The sequence below is a fragment of the Chaetodon trifascialis genome, chromosome 5 (genome assembly GCF_039877785.1).
Source record: "Chaetodon trifascialis isolate fChaTrf1 chromosome 5, fChaTrf1.hap1, whole genome shotgun sequence".
Lineage (NCBI taxonomy): Eukaryota > Metazoa > Chordata > Actinopteri > Chaetodontiformes > Chaetodontidae > Chaetodon > Chaetodon trifascialis.
The window spans coordinates 17,601,403-17,617,642 of record NC_092060.1 but is presented as its reverse complement, the minus strand read 5'-3'; the positions used below and the strand labels follow the sequence as shown (position 1 = coordinate 17,617,642).

General features: G+C 43.4%; 2 protein-coding genes across 3 annotated transcripts; both read left to right on the top strand.

The window, feature by feature from the left end:
- The first annotated feature begins 1,746 nt into the window (after nucleotides 1-1,746).
- Nucleotides 1,747-7,069, top strand: LOC139330815 (zinc finger protein 846-like). Of its 2 annotated transcripts, XM_070961923.1 has the most exons (5): nucleotides 1,747-1,967; nucleotides 3,031-3,439; nucleotides 3,574-3,698; nucleotides 3,836-3,896; nucleotides 4,918-7,069. In XM_070961923.1, the coding sequence occupies exons 2-5, from the start codon at nucleotides 3,115-3,117 to the stop codon at nucleotides 5,775-5,777; spliced, it is 1,371 nt and encodes a 456-aa protein (XP_070818024.1). In that variant the 5' UTR covers nucleotides 1,747-1,967; nucleotides 3,031-3,114; the 3' UTR covers nucleotides 5,778-7,069. The 2 variants fall into 2 exon arrangements, with proteins under 2 accessions (XP_070818024.1, XP_070818025.1); XM_070961924.1 differs by lacking the exon at nucleotides 1,747-1,967 and having other exon boundaries at nucleotides 3,001-3,439.
- Nucleotides 7,070-7,634: 565 nt separating this feature from the next.
- LOC139331841 (uncharacterized) lies at nucleotides 7,635-11,500 on the top strand. Its single transcript, XM_070963481.1, has 4 exons — nucleotides 7,635-8,658; nucleotides 9,219-9,337; nucleotides 9,505-9,616; nucleotides 9,756-11,500. Exons 1-4 carry the CDS (start codon nucleotides 8,238-8,240, stop codon nucleotides 10,748-10,750), a joined length of 1,647 nt encoding a protein of 548 aa, XP_070819582.1. The 5' UTR covers nucleotides 7,635-8,237; the 3' UTR covers nucleotides 10,751-11,500.
- The last annotated feature ends 4,740 nt before the right edge of the window (nucleotides 11,501-16,240 follow it).

Sequence of the window (16,240 nt, the reverse complement as noted above, 5' to 3'; positions counted from 1 at the left end):
ACCATGAGAGTGAGCCAGTGTGCACAATACCAGGACTCTGAAACTGAAGCAGCCATCATTCATATTATTATGTATACCTGTGCCTTTCCTGTCACATGTCAAAATGTCTTCCACTCAAAACTTTTTAAAATAAGCTAATGGAATGAAATGAAGAAATGTTCCTAGAGGGAAATGCCTGCTTTTGGCCCCAAAATTCTTAACTAACTGAGTGAAAGGGAGCAGTCGGTTATCTCCCGTACAGCCGACTTGAAACCGTGCCAACTCAGTGCCAGTCGACCTTTGTTTTACCACAGCGGGCGCAGTGTGTGCTGACATGAAACTGTTGTTTGGTATTTGTTGACATAGTGGGAGATGATAGTTTTGATACTCAAATGTATTTGTATTTATTGCTGTAGGGACTTTAACTATTTATCCTGATTAAAAACTATTATATTTTAGTTTTCACTAGACAATGAGCACCACAGACTTCTGGCCAAAGAAGGAATGTCCGGTCTTTACATTTTAGCCTAAAAAGCATGGCAGAAGACACCAGTTCCCTCCCCCTGCTGTCAATGGGTGTTGGAGTCTGTAGTAATGACATTTATGCAGAAGTGAGGTGCTAACCAAAGAGAGAATGAAACCTTTCAATCTAACTGCTGTAATCGAAGAATACAGAGTGAATCCCTGACTTCTCCCCGGTGAATCACATTCAATGTGTGACGTAAGTCAGTTCAGTTCTGTCAGCTGAGCACGCCATCTGCTCACATCAACAAGCTGTTGGTCACAGTTATGCAAACGGTGTATTCCTGGTCTAAATAACAAAGATAACATAGTACCATGGAATTGTAATATTGTGTCCACCTTCCCAGTGTCCCGGTGGGGCAACATAAGGACAAAATAGAGCTCACTGACACCATCAAAGGCTAGTTACACTTTCCCTGAGGAAAAAGCAAATGATTCAAATCCATGTATCCTCCTTTAATACAGATTACCACATGAGTTTATTTGGTGCAAAATATTGCTCCAGTGGAAATACATGTTTCTCTGAAGTTTGGGGGTTTTGAGAGTCGCAAACAGTGAATTATTCAATCAACGAAATACTAATATTTCAGCAGAATCTCAAAGTATAAAATAATAAAATGACAGGTCTATAATCCTGTTTTATTTTATTGACCTTAAAAAAGTTTGGATGCTGTACCAGCTGTCAGTGTGGTAAATTGGGGATCACGAAAACATCTCACATTTACCACTTTGTTAGAATTGTGATTCTCGCAGTTATGGACACTTGGCAACACGATTCTATGTACAGATAAGTTTAATAGCAGATTGAATTTATCTGTCCCCCCCCCCCCCCCCCCCCCCCGGAATGGGGGCTGTGTGTCCGCCATTCTTCTTGACTGCTCTACAGCTACAACATATAAGGACATTTTAGGAAATACAAATGACTTTCCACCCAGTTGGTTCATGTTGTTGTTGTGTATTGCAAAGAATCAACAACTGCTGTGCGTCGTCTCGTTTTGTATTAGACCGGTTGCCAGGGTAACCGCCCGACTGCGTAGCAAACGGAGGGCGAATGCGCGAGAGAAAAGCCACAGTTATATCATCTTATAATTTGAACGATAATGTTTTCGTGTACATTTTTTGATTGTTGTTAAATATGGAACGATACAACAAATATTCGGTTTGGTATCAGCACTCCCACAAATTCATCATCATCAGAGGAAGATGGTACGCATATACGTAGTCATGTACGTATGACGTACCCACGGCGTAACTTTTCCCTCGCTCCTAATCAGTTGCATAAAAATGGCGGACAGACAGCCCATGATCCTCTCGTTGACTACCTAATAAACAAATGCAGCTGACTTAATATGTAGATATCGGAGATATTAATGAGTTAGTTTATTGTTCATTTAGTTAAATTCTGTATTCCAGAAATTGCGGAGCGTTAATGAGGCAAAGCACAGGAGTTCTCCCCGAGCCGACCGGTCAGTATCCGTAAAGCCTGCTCAGATGCCGCCATGCACTTCACTATTTACCTTGTAATGTGCGGTTGTAGTCTTTGTCCTTACGACTCCCACTGATGTTTTAAAATGATGCCATGTGTTTGTAGAAAGAACCGAATCACTGCTGCTGTTCTGTTGTCGAAAGCGAAGTATTGAACCAGTCATCCATACAGGCCCAGTTATCGTTAGCTAACGGGGATGCGGTTCAGAGCAGTAAGTGAAAAAGGAAAAATGATTCGTCTTTGTCTTCACACACATTTATCCACTTAAAAACTCATCAGACAGTCATACACTCAGAGGTAACACACATACATTCACCTGAAGAGTTCACATCAGAGGCTTCAGGGACATACAGCACATTAACTTCCTCTGCTGTGGGTTATGATGCATGTGATAGAGTGGGGCTGTAATAATAGTGAAATAGTCTAGTCTAGCAGTCTTTGAGACCTCATAGAAAATCATTTGTTTAGTAAGATGACAGAGGATGGCATAGGAGATCTTAAAGATGTTACTTATTGCGATGGATACCCTGTATCATCACCAGCTGTCTCTGCGGGTTCTGTATAATCTTGCTGGCTGTGTTGTTTTTATGAGCTTGCCCCTCGGTTTCCATAGCAGTATGTGATGTAGGAAATTATTCTTTCCATTGGACTGGTGGAAACCGTCCTCAGGGCTTCTTTGCTCATGTCAGAGCCACGCAATTTCCTTAAAAGAAAGAATCTTTGCATCGCCTCCTTAAAAATGTGGTCTGAATGTTCACTAAGAATCGAGCTGGCGTCTAAAATCTTTCAAGTTTTTAAGTGATTCCGTTCCCATGTTACCTTTGGTTTTGAATACTGATGGTCCTGTCTCATGCTGGCATGGAGGTGCTTTTATCCAACTAGTCTTACAGTGTCTGTTGTGACTGGTGTGTTGAAATGAAAATGCTTGAAACAACAGCACTCATGCATTCCTCTGGTGCTGCATGCATACACCTTGCTAAAGTGACCCTATTTAAAGGTGTGTTGTAGTTGACCCTTACCTGATCTCTTATCTCTCTGTACAGGGAGTCAGAGATTGTGTTAATCGAAAGGACCAGTACAGCATCGCACAAGTCTTTCAGATCAAGATCTGTCTGCCACCTTCAAAGATGTCCGACTGTCTGACGAAAGAATTCAGGGACCAGCTGACGAGAACCATGGAGTCCGTCCTGACGAGGGCTGTGTTTGAAATAATGAAGATCTTTGAGAACAGCCTCCACAACCACCAACTGGAGCTGGCACAGAAAGGAGAAGAAATTGCTCAACTTCAAATAAAGTTACAGAAAACAGAGATCAAGCTGATGGACAGTGAGTGTGGAGGTGACGGAGGAGCGGAGATGCGTGAAACTCAGATGCCTGAATTGCTTAGAGAGCCTGAAGATACTCTGAATGTCTCTGGTCAAACTTCTGATGTGCCTGAGATTGATTTTGTAGGTATGGTGCTTAAATGAATCATTTTATTTCTTTTTACAATTATTATTAACTGTATACACATAAATGTCTAATGGTTACATGGTTTACATATGCAGCTTTTTATCATGTCTGTGTCTTTGTGTGTGGGTTTTCAGTACCTGCTGACTGGTGTACTCCCCTGGGCTACGAGGCTGTGACCAAGCAAGATGAAGCCGTGTGTCCCAGCGTGAGACTGCGTTCACTGTATATCCCTCTGTTGCACCTACCGGTCGAGCAGGAGGTATGGAACCGGAGGGGAAAGTCTTGATGTGGTGGCATTGCAATTTAGTATCGTAAACTAGCAGAGAAAGCCAGTGATGATCTTTATACTTTGCATTTTTAATCATTGGAGATATTATCTATACGTTTGTATTTTAGGTGGGGAGCGGTGACGTTGAGTCTCACCAGCAGACGAAGGGTATCAGGAAATCCCGGAGAGGTGAGTTTCATTCTGCATTCTTAGTGCTTTCTCATGTCCTCCTCACAGATAGCGATTTTATGATTTGCAAGACTCAATTTGTAACAAACGACTGAACTGTAATCCATAATTAAACTAAAGTATCATAGAACTATTACTGTTACTATCTTATCTCCATAAAATAAGGCATTTTGGTCTGAAAACCTGCGTTTTTAATTTAAGAAAGTGTCCTGTATCATGTATACATGTCTGGCATTTGTAACCAAAATATATGTGCCACCAATGTTAGACAGTTTATTGAGGTGTTAAGAGTGAAAACACATCAGCAGCCGAACGAATATGATACTTTCTACCAAGACCACAGTGAGTGAGAGCATGGAACAGGTTCTGAGGCAGCACAAAATGTTCAAAAGTCGCCACCGTTTCCAAGTCCAACCTGTTATTAAAAATATGTTTAAACTCCCCTCTGACGTTTTCAAAAGGGACACAGTCCGTTGGTTAAGTTAACCGCTGCGTATGGTTATCAAAACATTAATATCAAAACTCAAGTTAACAGACGCCACTTCACTTCAACATACCACTGTTGTTGTTGTCATTTGTTCAGTGTCTGCAGCTGGCCTGACATCAGTTCCTGAGTTAATCTCATTCATGTGCTTCATAACATCTTGCAGAAGCACAGCACTTAATTATGGAGATGCGTACAGCCAATGCTCAGAGGGGAATGCAGGATGTGTGGGATAGCCATCATGTTCACGTTGTTTAAAGGTTATGAGCACTTTCAGTAGTGTGAACTGACCGTTTAAATGAGACATCCTAGTAAAAACATTTACATGTTTAAATGTGGCTCAATATTTTTTAAATGTGACATCTTCATATTTGTTTTTTCCATGTTCAGGTTTGTAGAAATCACATGTGTCTTGTTGTTCTGTCCATCTGCTTAAATTAGTTTGTTACCTAATGGACTGTTTGGTTAATTATATTGATGTCACCTCTCCTTTTTCCCTGGGTCATTTTCATTTTTTGAAAATTTTCTCTCCCACAGGTTCCTCGTTAAAGGAGAGGGATAAACACACTCAGGATGGAGGTTCACCAATGCTTGACCGAGGAACTCGACGTCCACCAGTGAGGAACGAAATGAAAAAATTGCTCCAAAACATCAAACATGAGGATCTAACAGCTGCATGTCTGAGAAAAGGATGGAGAAAGTCAACAGGAAAAGAGAAAGAAAATACACTGAAGAGCACAGGAACTGAGTCAAAGTCCACAGAACAAGAGACGGTGGGGAAAAGAAGTGAGAAGAGGTACTCCTGCAAGTTCTGCAAGAAGGTATTTGACACACAGTTTGGCCGAAGCGTACATGTACGATCACACAAGAAGTGCCGAGGCTGCAAAAAAGAGTTCCCTTATCCAAGTTTTCTTGAGCGCCATAAACCATATTGTGAAAAACTTAAGAAATTGCTGGTGAAAGAAGCAGAGTCCACCAAACCTCCAAAATCTCAATCCTGTGTTGAAGAAAAACCAGCTGCATTAAGCAAAAAACATGTGATCGTTCAGGAGGAAAGCACGCCTTCCGCTAGCACCCACAGTGAATCGTCTCTCCAGAAAAATGGACCCAACAAAAAGCACTCCTGTGTACACTGCAACAAGAAGTTTGGCTCACATTGCAAGATGAAAGAGCACATGCGTGTTCATACGGGTGAAAAGCCTTTTCCGTGCATCATGTGCCCGAAGAAGTTCCGCATTAACCAGTCGCTGAAATTGCACATAATGAGAATGCACACAGACCAAGGAAATTCCAGCGAGACAAATGGACGCCTCACGAGGACCGTGCCATCAGAGGATTTGATTTCACCCAGCGAAGACACAAGTCAAGCAGTCAACCATAACAAAGTTCAGAGATAATGCAATCCAGACAAAAAGCCGCATTCAAACGGTTCCATGTGCTTATTGTGTCGGAAGCTCACGAGAAACAAACACGTCAGTTGAACACTTTCTCTGGAGCAGCTTCACATGCACAAAAGAAAGTGCCGTAATCCTATGATCAAGTGTCAGAAGTGTGGTCTCATTTCTGCAGTTTGTGGGAAAGGCCGAGGAACCACATGAAGCGCCACAAGTAAGCCAGTATACAGTTAGCATCACCTGTCTATGAACACTGACAGCTGTTGTCGTTTATGCACGCACTGATCGATGGTGGTGCATTTAACATTTTCTGTTGGCTAAAGTTAAGCTTTTTTTTTTTTTTTTTTAAATGTAATTGTATGACATAAATCACATTGGTACAGTGCTGCATTGTAAAACCAGTTAAAAAAAACAAACAAACAAAAAACCCAGTGACATGAAGGGTTTCTGCAAATACTCAGTCATAGTCATACACCATTGTGTTACAAAATTAAACATGCATACTTTATTAAAAATATTTGATTGTGTACTTTCAATGTAAAAGAATCTGAAATCTACCGTTTTCATTGTTTGTTTCAACGTTTCAGACAAATGTTTCTTAAGATTATGGCTGTGTTCACTGCTAATGTGGAAAACAGCTTGTAAAGGGGCGGGCGATAGAGAAGACCTATCACAGTGCATGTAATTTTATACCATGATACATGATGGAAATGTGTGTTTTGGGCTTATTCATCAAGGCTGTGTAAATCCAGTATTGCCTTAAAGCAGACCTGCTCTTTGGTCTAATATATGAAAAGAAAAGCTACCTCGGTAGAAGCTGTATAACAAAATCTCCACTTGTTAAAAACCTGTCATCTTGCACTACATGGTGTACTGTCAAAGCCCCAAACTTTTTTGTATTTAGTGAAAGAAAAGGTTGACTTATCTGAACATGATTATCTTCTGTTTGCCTTAATCGCAGCTTGTGCTGTTTGATATCAAGTCTGCAAGTCGTTGAGAAACTGTGTCCCTCGATCTTTCATTCCAGAGTGTCTGCTGTTGGCTTGGTTGTGGATTCTGACTTTTGTACCCAGCTTTGTATTGTACATTGGCTGTATTTGCCAGACAAAATGTAACTGGTTATTCCTTTCATTCATTTTCATCTGCTGCTTGAGTTGTAAAACAAGCCAGAACAGGCGTGAACGGATTGTTCTTTCTTGTATTTGTCTTTAATAAAAGTAGTACAGTAGTGTTGCTAGACTGAGACACTGTCAACATTACTGCAATAAAATCCATGTTTTATACCTTCTCTTAAATGAGGGACCATCTGCATGTGCATCTTACATAAGGACACTTGTAGGACCACCTCGTTATTGAAAATATAATAGATTAATCGGAATGTCTCTGCATTTTATTATGACGATGTTCAGATTGTTTTTGTCAATCTGCAGTACCAGGATCCTTCCCTTTTTTTTATCGCGAGACAGGGGAGGGGGGGACACAAAATTACTGGCAAATGAGAATATAGTCGTGCGTAGCCAAACTACTCAGTTGTGTGTTTTCCAGGAGAAAAATTTAAGGAAGAAATAACAAAAAATGTAAATTGTCGTCGCTTTTCTCATATTCTGGTGAAAAACACGAGGACACACAACTTCACCGAAACGTTTAACACAAAAATAGGGCTGCTGAGTGGGCACATCCAACACCATGCATTTTAAAAACCAAATGTTAAAGTGTGGTGCAGACTGGCAGCAAAGAGGGGGAGAGAGCGGGTGAATATGGACAGAAATATCGACGTGATTTAAAAAACCGTTTTCGATCGTGAAGCCCTCGTTACGCTACAGTTCTGGGGTTTATCACTACCCCCTGGCGCCCCCTCGTGGAGCCGACGCGTCACAGACACCACCAAGCTGCCAGCTGGAGGACGAGTCACCACATCTTTGAATGTGACGTATTTTCATGGATTTAAAGTTAGCCCGTGAGGACATTTGGCCAACGACTGTTAGGAGACATTGTCGACCTGTGTTTCTAGTTGTGTCCACTACGCATCTGGCCTCACTCCTAGCCAGGACGGGTTCCGCTTCGTTGGCTCGGTTGTTTACACGTTAGCAGCAGGTAATGCTAGCTAACATGTCCTTATAGTAACGTTAGCCAGTGCAGACAGCATCCCGTGTTTCCAGCCTGTGTTTTAACCTCAACTAGCTGCAAATTTACCTTTGTCCGTGAACGTACTGTGGACACAGGCCCTCCGCATTTCACCGCATTGCTTGTCAACACTGTATATGAACGGTGGCACAGGTTAGCTTACAAGATCAAGCTAATTGCCTTGATACCATAGCTTCTATTGAGCTTGCTCAAAACGCCGCACGGGTTGAATATAAACAGATATTTAATCACAGAGAAAAGGATTTTTAGAGGGAAATTGCAACGGTATATGGCTTTTGGAAATGGCGTAACGTTAGCTACGTAGCATGGCAACATCTCATGGCAGTTCATGGATGCCACGGCAGAGGACTGTTCAGTGGTAGCCACATCTTCCCTCAGCTGCCAGTGGAGGCCAACCGAAGAAGAAAGCAGCCGTGTCAATCAGTCGTTGACATTAAAACAATTTCTCTGACACAAAGGACAATGGAGTCTGTTCGGAGTGCTTTCCACACGCAGCTGGCCACCGTCATGGACTCGCTGCTGGCCGCCGCTGTGTGCGAGATTGCCAAGATCTTTGAGAGCAGCCTGTGCGAACAGCAGGCGGAGCTAGCGCAGAAAGCGGAGGAGATCTCCATCCTCCGAGGCAAGCTGGAGAAAGGGGAGAGGAGGCAGAGGGCGAAGGGTGGAGGGGGCGAGGAAGGGGAGATGTCATCAGGAGACAGAGAGGGCGGCTTGAGGCAGCAGACTCTGGCAGGATCAGGTAAGATGGACAGCACATGTAGGACTATAGAGCACAAACTTTATTTATAAAACAGTGATAGAACTGGGAATACAATATACAAGGAGACACAGAGGAAACACATGGCATGCAAAAGTTTGCATAGTGACCATAATCATAATAAAAGTAAACGCCATGTGTGTTTGTATGTAGGATTGTGTGTATGAGAGAGAAGAAAATAATGATAATGATAGAAGAATGAAAATGAGCAAACTGAAGTTATCGTAGTATAAAGAACCTGCCATGGCTTGAGAGCTGTCTGCTCCACAGCTGAAGTGTGTGGAAGCGGGGGTCCACACACGTCCACACGCAGTTTTTTCATGTCGTTTCTCACCACACACGTGCAGGTGTATGTCAATTTGTAGGGATTGTGGTGTATGTGTAATGGCAGGTGTGTGTGAATGATGGAGTGCATATGTATTGTGGATGGTGGACAGGCAAAATGAGGGAATGAGTTGATGATGATGTTTATGAACACTTGCACTACTGAACTAGCACCGAGGGTTTTACTGATACACTGAACATCACCTTCTCTTGCACAGGACTGAATGTGGGAAAGGATGGGTCTTCTCATTCAGACCCAGTCGAAGGAGTCAGTCAGAGCCTCAGCGGGCTGAAAAAGGAGGTCACAGGCCAGGATGGGGCTTCAGTAAAACATGAGGTCAGACCTTGTCCTGCCCGTCTCTGATTCAAAAGTTGACTGTCTAATCAGCTGAAGTAATTAAGCCTTTGTGTTTTCTGAGCAGCCAGCACAAAAGTGACATTTGCACCATGACTTGCTGTTGAATTTTCTGCATTTTATGGATCTATTTTGCTTGTTTCCCACAGCGTGTTGGATCACGTTCTGCTCTAGGGTCTGTCACAGGCCCAGAGGGAAGCCTTGCTGCTGTGGACCAGAGGCACATAGATACCCTGTCTGCCACACAAGCCAAGGCCAAATGTAAGAAGTCACTAAATTATCCTGCTGCACACTACTTAGTCTTTTCAATGTTGAACCAGGATTACCTTTCTTTAGGTGTAAGGGCGTTATAGGTAAAATGAAAGTGCATCAATTGTCCTTTCTCCTAATTTCCCTGCAGTGTCTCATTGGGATCAGGGCAGCCGCAGTGCAGACATCAGACCCCACCAGGATCAAGCCTCCACCCCTTTTCTCTCCATTTCCCAGAGTGGGCGTTGCTCGCCCAGGCCTGATCCAGGCTTAGCACAACCAGGGGAGTGGTTACCGGGGTTGGACACCACCCGAGGTGGAGTGTCCGGTCTGGAGAACCTGCAGGCAGATAGCACCAGCTGCTCTGGTCCAGCGAGCAGCAGTACTGGCACAGACGCATCCTGCTTCCGACCTGGTTTTGGCTCTGACGAGACCAGCAATGAAGATGACGATAGCACTTTCCCTTTCCTGGACCAGGAACCTGAGAACCAGAACTCCAATCAGAATTCAGGGCAGGGCCAGGGCGTGGGGCAGAGGGGGGCTCGGCAGGTTCAACCCCAAGCCCCCTCTGGCGAATCATCATGGAGACCCAGAGACGACAGGGGTGGCAGAGGCCCCATCAATCACACGCGGCGGGTCACAACTTTTGGCAACAGAGACCCTCTCCGACCGCAGTCCAACTCACAGTCGCTCACGCTACGACACACAAACACTCTCAGCCACCCTGCAGCTCCTGGTGGAGGGAACGGACGACCTTACACCTGCCCATACTGCACCAAGTGTTTTACCTACCCCTCCCACCAGCGCAGACACCTGTTACGCCACACCGGAGTCAGACTCCATCCCTGTCAGTTTTGTGACAAGAGTTTCCTCACTCCTTCTGAGCTCACTGTACACACTCGCACACACACAGGGGAGCGACCTTTTGGCTGCGCTCAGTGTGGCAAACGTTTCGCCCGCAGCGGGAACTTGAGAGCCCACCAACGGGACGTTCACATGGGGAAGAGGCCCTTCGCCTGCACAGAGTGTGGGAAGAGATTTGCCCACAGGGGGAACCTGAGAGTGCACAATCACAGAGTCCACCAAGGAGACCCCTACTACATGGATGACCAGCAGGAGCCTGACATGGGCCCTAATCCCGTCTGATAAGATTTAAAAAATGATTGGTCTGCACTTTAATTTTGTTTGCAATGTAATCCTAAGGAACTTGTTTCAGAGTTTCCTGTTGTGTCCCACATGAACTTATTACTGAACACTTAAGTATTTAAGGTTTTTAGTTGTTTGTTTTTTCAAATTTGGCGTGGGGCAACCACAGAATTAACCATCATAAAATTTTATTATCTGTAATTAATGATGTACAGGGTCAAAGTAAATTTTATTTGAGTGTCTTATTTTTATTTTCAAGTGTGATTCAGTGTCAGAATTGTGGGTCACACAGAAAAGAAACCTTTGTGTTTAACTGTGTTGTAAATGGCCAAATATAATCATCCTTGAATAAGAAATATTGGCTATTGCTGTAAAGAAAATAATTTTTCTTAGGGGTGACACTATCTTCCAGTGATGTCTTGCCTGTCAGTGAAACATCACTGATCAGATCTGAGTACATTTTCATTACTTGAAGTGAAAGAACTGCAAATTAATGTTTTTCATAAAGCCAATAAAGAAAGTCTTGTTGGTATTAGATTTAGACACATGGCATGCAGAGGTAGGATAGCATGTCTCTTCCTTCATAATTGTGCTCCTGCCCATCTCCTCAAATGTTTATTTCAACTGGGTTGTGAAATGGAAACGTGTTAATGCAACAAAAGTACAAAACTGTGTTTTTAAAGAAGAACAGATTTCATTTTACATCCTGTTTTTGCAAAAGTGAAATTAAACAATATACTCACGTACAAACTATTTGTTCTCCTCATCCTGAAATGTATTGTACAGTGCAGTTGTATGTTGTTGCACCATGCTTTGCCAGACACCAGGGGGCAGTGTCAACATACAAAAGATTCATAGGAATGGCTTTGAACAGCAATGCAAATAGATTTTTGGGAGAAGTGTTGCTCTCAGCATGTTTTACCATGTGTCCTGTATTTTCGGATCTTTTCCCCTGATGTGTGCACTTGTGTCATCATGCCACCTCTCTCATGGTCATGGTCTGTAAGCATGTGCTTACAACGCAAATTCAAAATGAGAGTTTTCCTGCACAAGACTGAACATATCTCCTGCAGCGTGGCTTGTTTGTTAGTTAAAAGCGAAAAAGTGATACGAGACAGAATGAATAGCAGGCCGATTAAGTCAAGTCAGTATTTTTGCTGTGAAATTGAATATTTGTGTTACAAGCCCTCCATTGCAGCTCAGCAAGGGAACGCTGTGCATGGTGGAAACACAAAGAGGGAATTTTGCACTAATAAGGCGGAAAACACCCACTCAGTTTGATTGTCTCATATTAGCTTTAGAACATATTTTTACACAGAACGAAGACTAGTTTTTGTGCCCGATCACTCACACAAAATGCCTCGATTGTGTGGGATGTGTGGGGGTTGAGGAGACATTTGTCTCTCAATCACTCTCCCTTTCACACACAGCCTCAACTGCTGAGCGATGCTCGGCCAAGCTGTGCCGATGTATTCCCCAGGCTGCTGAGTCCTTGGTTTGCTCAGTGACAGATTTCAGTGACTCCCCCCAGTGACCTCCCCTCCCCCAAGGGTCACCTGTGTCTGTCTCTCCCTCTGGGTTTTACGCTCACAGTTATAAAACTGTTTTAAGAGTGCACAACTAAAGGCCACCTCTGCATCGGCTCTAATACAGGACAGAGGTAAAGGTAAACAGTAGGAATAGGTGCATGTCTTGCTTATAGATTTCTATATTTATGGATTTATCAGGGTAATGTGTGTGTGAGTGAACTATAGTAAATATGAGAGGACTGAATCCCTACTAAATAACAGACCATCTAGGGGAGTGTACTGTGTAAGTACTGTATTTATGAGCGGATGAAAGCGTCGGGTCAGAAAGAAACCCAAATCTATACACAGATTTGGATGTCACAATAGTTGTGTGTGTGTGCTCATAGGCAGCGGTCACGTAGGCTTTGCAGTGTTTTCTGTTTGTGTATTTGGTAATGTGTAATCTCCTTTCTGCTCTAAGCAGCTTTGCCCCAGGGAACGAGAGGCAACAAATGAACAGTTGACCAGGCTGGAAGGACCGTGTAGTCGAATTTATGCAATGGATTTATGTGATAAGAGCAATGCGTAAAGGTGCGTTGTATGTAGATATTTTATTAATACGGCCAGTCAAAACAATATTTTTTTGACCCAGACTAATACAGTCCACCCCACAGTCCATCCCCCCAGTGATTTGATTTGATATAAATTCAACCTTCCTGTTTGTAATAATATTGCTGTCAGGTAACCATGTCCTTTTTTTTTTTTTTAATCACCAGGCCACAGTGTTATCACTGTGTTTTCCAGCAGGGATCAGGCTATAATGTGTTCTTTGCCTTTTATGTCACCATGTAGTTCAGTTTATTCCTCTTGCCCCTGAGGCTGCTGCTTTAATTTGCCAGAAAAAAAAAAAAAAAACACTCTCAACCTCCTGCCATCTCCTTGCCCTCGGCCCAAAGAGTCATTCCATCACCATCCCATAATCCTCCAGGACTAAAATTATCCCCCTGACACCCAGTTACTGCACCCACCGCTTCAAACATGTCATACAGATGTGAAAAGAGAGGAAATATTTACCTCCACTCAGCTGGAGGTGTATGTGCAGTCAGTCAGATTATACCCATGGATATTGTGTCTGTGTTTGTGTGTCCGTACACATCTGTCTTTATCTTTTCCATTTGCGAGCATGCTTATGTGTGTGTTTTCATGCATGTTATGGTCGCATTTACGTGTGTACACTTCCTAGCTTCTTTGTCTGTATGTGTGTATGCGTGTGCGTATGTATGCCGGGGCTATCAGGGGTTTAGCGTGGCCCTAAGGCTGCTCATAATCTACCCAGTCCCACCACTCCCCAGGGGTTGTGGTTTCATGCGGGTTGCCATTACTGTAGTGAAACCCCCCTTTAGGGGATTACAGTGCTGTCTCCCGCTCAAGGCAATGAGTTGATCCATCGTCTGCTGACTGTATTTAAGCACTCACTTAACGTGCTAATGGTGTTAGACTGGGGAGACGCTGCAGAGCTTTTAACTTTCATCTTCTAAACCTCTTTGTCTGTTGGAAATGCTGATTTCATGGCTGCCAGCTTAAACCCACAACTAATCAGTCGCAATCACAAAATATTAAGCAAGGTCCAGGATGTAGTGGACTTGCGTGCATGTTTTCGTGTGTGTGTGTGTGTGTGTGTGTGTGTGTGTGTGTGTGTGTGTGTGTGTGTGTGTGTGTGTGTGTGTGTGTGTGTGTGTGTGTGTGTGTATCTGGCAAGGAGGAGCAGTCACTGGGCCACAGTTACTGGGTTGGATCTCCTCCTGGCAGAGGGTTGACTGTTTCTCTGCACATTTTTGGGGGTCACAGAGCATGATGGAGAGGTGGAGTGGGAGTACATTATCTTCCTCCTTCAGAGTTCCTGGGTTTTCCAAATGTGTGTGAGCGTCTGCACGATGGAGTGTGTGTTCTCCATAGGCTGCTCTTGGGTTGCTAAGCAACCCTGTGTCTGCACACTGGAGTGGGGGTGGGAAGGGAGAGAAGCGCCAGGTCAACAGAGACAGACACTCACAGGCATCGCTGCGTCTGATTGGACACATCGATGCTCCTGATGAATGATGCTGATCATTATCATGTTGACCGGCTGTAGGCATGCATTGTGTTGGAGTCTCAGAGTCCGCTCCCTCACTCTACAGAGGGTAAAGTCCATTTATCTGTATCAGAAACAGCAACAGATTTTATATATGTGCGTTATATTCAATCTCAGAGGACACTTAGCCTCTCATGCAATCAGCTCTGATGATGGGAACAGTTAAAGCCAAACCCTCTGATTCTCACAGACTGGAAGACAACAGTTCCACCTTGTTTCCAAAGATGATTACAAGAACTCATTTCTGTCATACATCTGCCAAATGGGAAAAATCCTATTATCGTGACACAAGGGATGTTTATCACATCTCATTAACAAAGGTAATGTCTTTTTAAAATGTCATTTCATCTGTTTTCCTTCTTTTTGGTAAAATTACCTTCATTGGAAACAATGCCCAAGATTCTTTTCCACCTGTGCTCTGAGAAATATCAAAATTCCTCAAGCTCTGGTCATCAGAAATGTTTGCTTATAAGTTTCTAAATGTCATCAGTGATTCAACAGATCAGCTATAAATTAACACTTTTCCTTTTTTTCCGCTCAAATCTTCACCAGATCTTAACATCGGGACAGTACATAATTTTCCAAAATAAGAATATTGTGTCTTCTCCCTGCATATGGAGGGAAAAGTAAAATATAGTAAAATTTACTATATATTGGATGTTGCAGTTAAATGTAGGAGATTAAACGCAGATTCTCCAGCAGCGTATGCACCGTCTCTACTGAAGGAGATGCTGCGATGACACAGTGCAGCTCAGACTCACTCCAGGACGACGGGTTCAAATGACGCAGGGGACGCTGGACGGTCACGCTCCGCTGTCGCCAAGGTAACGGCACGGGTCCGAGGCCAAGCCTTCACGGCTGAATAGCACGGTCGCCACGGGAGACAGACTTGAGACTGCTGTCAGGTCAGGCATGGGAGGTTAACAAGGACAAGCTGAACTGGGTTTACTGTACGTGGACAGACCTGCTTCACGCAGCGGTAAAGATGGTGATGGCTGATTACTATAATGCCGAGGAGTCAGTATGCGCGGAGGACAGTTCGGGAGCCTGTGCCAAATTCAGCACCATCATCTCTGCCCGGAAACAGTCATGACCCAGGTTTCAGCGTATTGATTTGTTTTCACTGCTGAAAATTTACTGTTTGCTTCAGTCTCTCTTCCATCATCTACCCCTTTCTCTCCAGCAGCAGCAGCAGCAGCAGGCAGCTGTTTTTCAGCAAACAAGCAAGCTCCACATAGTGTACATTAGCTAACCTGCCAGCATCAAATACACGCAGACTATAGCGACTAGCAGCTGAGGAAAGTTGAACGTCGCCTTGTCTTCTCATGGCAGGGTCAAGGACAAGCCAGAGCTTAAAGCTCTGAGAATAGTGCACTTAACGCCATATCCAAAAATCCAACCAGAAGTGCGTCAGCTATGTTTGCCAACAAATCAACTGTTAGCTAACATGTTAGCCATAGCAATGCCGTAAGGCTAAAATACATCGACTGTGTTGGAGCGTGTTTCTGCGTTTTTTCTGCTCCATAATGGCCCAAAATTGATCAATACAAGTTTACACTTACGTAGTAGTTATTTTTATTGGTTTGTGTATTGTAAACTGTTACTGTATGGCTCTTTATGGCTTGAATATCTCCGACAGGTGGCACTTCTGGCTAAATGCTAATCAGTGATGTCAGCAGCAGGTGATGCCTATCAGCTGTCTAAAGGAAAAAAAAACGGAAAAGGTTAGATTTTTTTGATTTTTTTTTTTTTTTTTTTATTCCCAATCTATTCAAACAACCAAGAGATTTTAATGATTGCATGTTGTGTAACTAGTTGTGTCTATCTACTGGTGGGTTCTGGGTATGATTTCTT